This window comes from Limulus polyphemus, unplaced genomic scaffold, assembly GCF_000517525.1.
Source record: "Limulus polyphemus unplaced genomic scaffold, Limulus_polyphemus-2.1.2 Scaffold1936, whole genome shotgun sequence".
NCBI lineage: Eukaryota > Metazoa > Arthropoda > Merostomata > Xiphosura > Limulidae > Limulus > Limulus polyphemus.
Window position 1 is genome coordinate 53,522 of NW_013667546.1, and position 3,617 is coordinate 57,138.

At 32.0% G+C, this 3,617-nt stretch overlaps 2 protein-coding genes across 2 annotated transcripts in view; one reads left to right on the forward strand and one right to left on the reverse strand.

The window, feature by feature from the left end:
- LOC106465415 (trifunctional enzyme subunit beta, mitochondrial-like) overlaps positions 1–1,524 on the reverse strand; it is a 45,498-nt gene extending 43,974 nt beyond the window's left edge. Inside the window, 1 exon segment of the mRNA XM_013925642.2 lies at positions 1,460–1,524. Within this exon segment, the coding sequence (XP_013781096.2) occupies positions 1,460–1,514 (55 nt within the window). The 5' untranslated portion in view covers positions 1,515–1,524.
- Positions 1,525–1,598: 74 nt separating this feature from the next.
- LOC106465418 (trifunctional enzyme subunit alpha, mitochondrial-like) overlaps positions 1,599–3,617 on the forward strand; it is a 71,509-nt gene continuing 69,490 nt past the window's right edge. The window contains exons 1-2 of the mRNA XM_013925644.2: positions 1,599–1,616; positions 1,829–1,935. Coding sequence (XP_013781098.1) covers positions 1,881–1,935 — 55 coding nt within the window. The 5' untranslated portion in view covers positions 1,599–1,616; positions 1,829–1,880. The remainder of the gene's footprint in view (positions 1,617–1,828; positions 1,936–3,617) is intronic.

Below are 3,617 nucleotides of genomic sequence, written 5' to 3' on the forward strand. Positions count from 1 at the left end.
GGTAAACACCTTTGAATAGTTAAGGCTCTTCAACTGTCTCGCTCAATAGAAAGGTACACAAAAGAATGACCACATTTTCTAAAGCACGTTTGAGATAAAATCTCGTTCACATAACACGAAGTTTGCATTATAAGCATACAAGGTCTCGTACACGCCAGCAAGCATTGCGGGACTACAAAATGGCGGCGCCCTGTCGCCGAATGTAAACAAACCGCGCGATTGCATAAACGCTTATCTATGGCATGGAACACCAAAATCCGATAAATAATTTTATAAAATGTGTTTCTCCGGAAGAAAACCGGAGGTTTTCAGGATTTTTTAGAAATATCAGGATTTCCGGATATATCCGGAAGACTTTCATCATTACTTTGATAATCTTTGGACATATTTTGAGCATGTTCCAGCTTATGTTGATGAGGGTAAAGGTGTGGATTTGATAAATCTGAATTTTCAGAAAGAATTTGACAAAATGTTACATAAAAGATTTGTTCAACAAACTCTCAATATGAGATACCTGGGATGGAAAGGTTTTCATATGAGAACAGGTAAATATCTCTGAAATTTTTCTCTTGTGGAAAAAGAAAAGTTAGAATGGATCTGTTTGAGGTATTTAAATTTATGGGAATTAATAGTGTTGATGCAACATCTTTTATCACATTTAATGGTGGAAATGAAAAGACAAGGAGAAAAATATAAAGTTTAGCATGGAAGGAGTCATCTGCAGCTAAGATAGTCGTATTGTACTAACAACAGGGTGGTTGGCTTTTGGAATGGGTTGTTTTCACTTTCAGATAAAGTGGATTAAATTAATTTAAAAAAGTTGCTGGATAAATACTTAACTGATAAACAGGTGGTATCCAGTTTTTAAGTTCTTTTTATAGCTTAGTTTAGTGGATGGGACAACCTAGATTACAATTACTGAATTAGTAAAAATACAGTAATATTCATATTACACTTACAAGTTAGTTACAGTGTAACAAATTAAATTTAAAATACAATTACAAAGGTAGTTTAACTGCAAGTAATTATAACATTTAAAACTTATTAGAACTAAAGCTAGGTCGCTAAGTGAAGAACTAAATTACTAACTAAGACTTTTACTCTTAGTCTTACTACTCCTAGTAAGAACTAAGACTGTAACTTGTAAGATTCCATGACGAGGAACCCACTTTGAGACTAATAATGCTTGGAGACGCTTTGAATGGGTAATGAATAAAAACTTTAATATATTATAAATTTTTATTCATTACCCATTCAAGCCGTTTCCAAAGTCCAAGCATTGTAAGACTCTTACTAAGAGTAAGACTATGAGTGTCCGACGACGTCATATTCATACTTAACGTTCTGCTTCTGGATATAAAAGCTTTATACTTTTCGAAATGTTTGTTCGAAAAAAAAGACATACAGTAAAATACAGCTTTCATTAAAATTCAAATAATAGTCCGAAAGCAATACATACTAAATCGAGTTTGGTGACAAACTAGTGGAACAGCCCTCCACAACAAAGACGCCATCTTGCTAGATACTGATTTAGCATCTATTAAGTATTAACATAAATCAAAGTTCTCAGTTCCGCACATTAGCTTATCATCAACTTGAGCGTTGCCTGAGAAAAGGTGATTTTAATAATATTTTTATAATGTCAATCAAAACTACGAATTTGTTCTTAAAATCATAAGAAATCTGTTTCATCTTTTTTATATTGAAATAAATTAAATAAAGTTATTTCATAATAAAAGTTAACAGTTTTATGAAATGTTTGTTTAAAATCGTGTTTACTTTCAATGTGTGTTTCTCATTTTCTGTTAATTTCTTGTGTCACTAATAGTTTGAACTCTTGGTCGAAGTCTATACGAGCGTAACTGAAGAGAGATCGGAACATGGGTATTCAACGCTGTTTGGGAATATTGAGGAATTTTTCTCGTTTTTCTATGGGTAACATTATTATTATTATTATTGAGTATGGACATGTAAGTAATAAATGTTTTCTTTCAGGAATTAATTTCTGTGTGATAATGGTAGAAACTATTCGAAACATTTACTTCGTAAAACTATTATTATAATTGATTAATTATTATATATACTAAAAGTAAAAGTAATATTACTATTAGTAACAGCAGTACTTATAATTCTAGTAACGACTAGTAATAATAATTTTACTTTTAGTGGTAGTAAGTAATATCCCTATAAATTTCAAGTTAAAATTAAAATAATACTTAGAATAATGATACTGGTGATACAGTGATAGTGTAAATTGTAAGCCACTGCAGATAGTCAATTTTATATATACTTTCAGTTTCAGTGATATAACTGTGGAAGATCAGTAATGCTGACTTATTAACTTAAAACCATTGTTTGACAAAAGCCAGTATTTGTTTGCTTATGATTGATGAATCGCTAGACTGATTATACCAAAACCTGGCATGTACCCTTTGGGCCCCTGGGGAGTGGCATTTGGATCTGACCAACCTATACAGTTATCTCCCAAAGGTCCCTGCGCATTGAATGAGTACATCAGCTTAATTTGAAATTGAATATTACCTGAGCAAATTATCGTGTAACATGAAAGTTGTACCTAATTTCACCTACAAAATAAACTACATGTAACTGTTAAGTGAGCAAATGCATTTATGAAATAACCAAATTCTAAGTTAGTAATGTATTAAAAATATAGTTTTCAGGGTAATGGTAAATTATATTCTTGAGTAGAGCTTCAAGTAAAAAATGTTGGCTATTATGGAGACAGGTTCAGTTAGTGTTCAGGTGCTAGTCTAATAGACTTGGACATTTACTACTTGGAATGAGATGATCATGAGGTTTACATAGTGAGGGGGTCTCTCATTAAATATATTGATGAAGTTATTTATAGTTTAAAGAATGACAGTGTTCCTGGGCCAGATAATACTTACCCAAAAATTTGTAATGAGGTTAAGGATTGGGTATGTGAGCTATTTGCTATTATACTTTCTAAACCCTTAAAAGTTAAATATTGGGCAGGTGCTAGAAGGTTGGAAGTTTGCTAATGTTACTCCTCTTTCAGTAATTATAGGCCTATTAGTTTCACATCCATGATGAGACAAAAATTTTAAAGTCCAATAAAAGAAACTTTGCAAAGTTATTTAACAAAGTTTAAAATTTTATTGAATAGTCTCCATGGTTTCATTAAGGGAAAATTCTGCTTTACTAATCTTTTGAAATACTTTGAAGAGGTTACTACTTAAGTAGATGAGGGTATAGGTGTGGATATGGTGTATCTGGTTTTTTCAGAAAGCATATAACAAGGTGTCACTTATAAGGCTTGTTAAAAATGTTATCCTTGTAGGTGTAAGGATAGGTTGGCTCATTGGACAAAAGACTGGTTAGATGGAAAAAAGCAGAGTGTTTTTAGAAATGGTGTTCAGTCAAACTTGATTAATATAACAAGTGGGGTTTCTCAGGGCTCAGTCTTGGCTTCTTATCTCGCAAAGGATACTGAATTGATGGAAAGGGTTGGAACTGGGATGGAAAGGTCATATGAGGATAAGATTTCTGAACTTGTTTTTGCTTAAAAAAGAGGAGTTACAAGGGTTCTGATTGTGATCTTTAAAATGTTAAGGGAATTAATAATGTTTTACCTA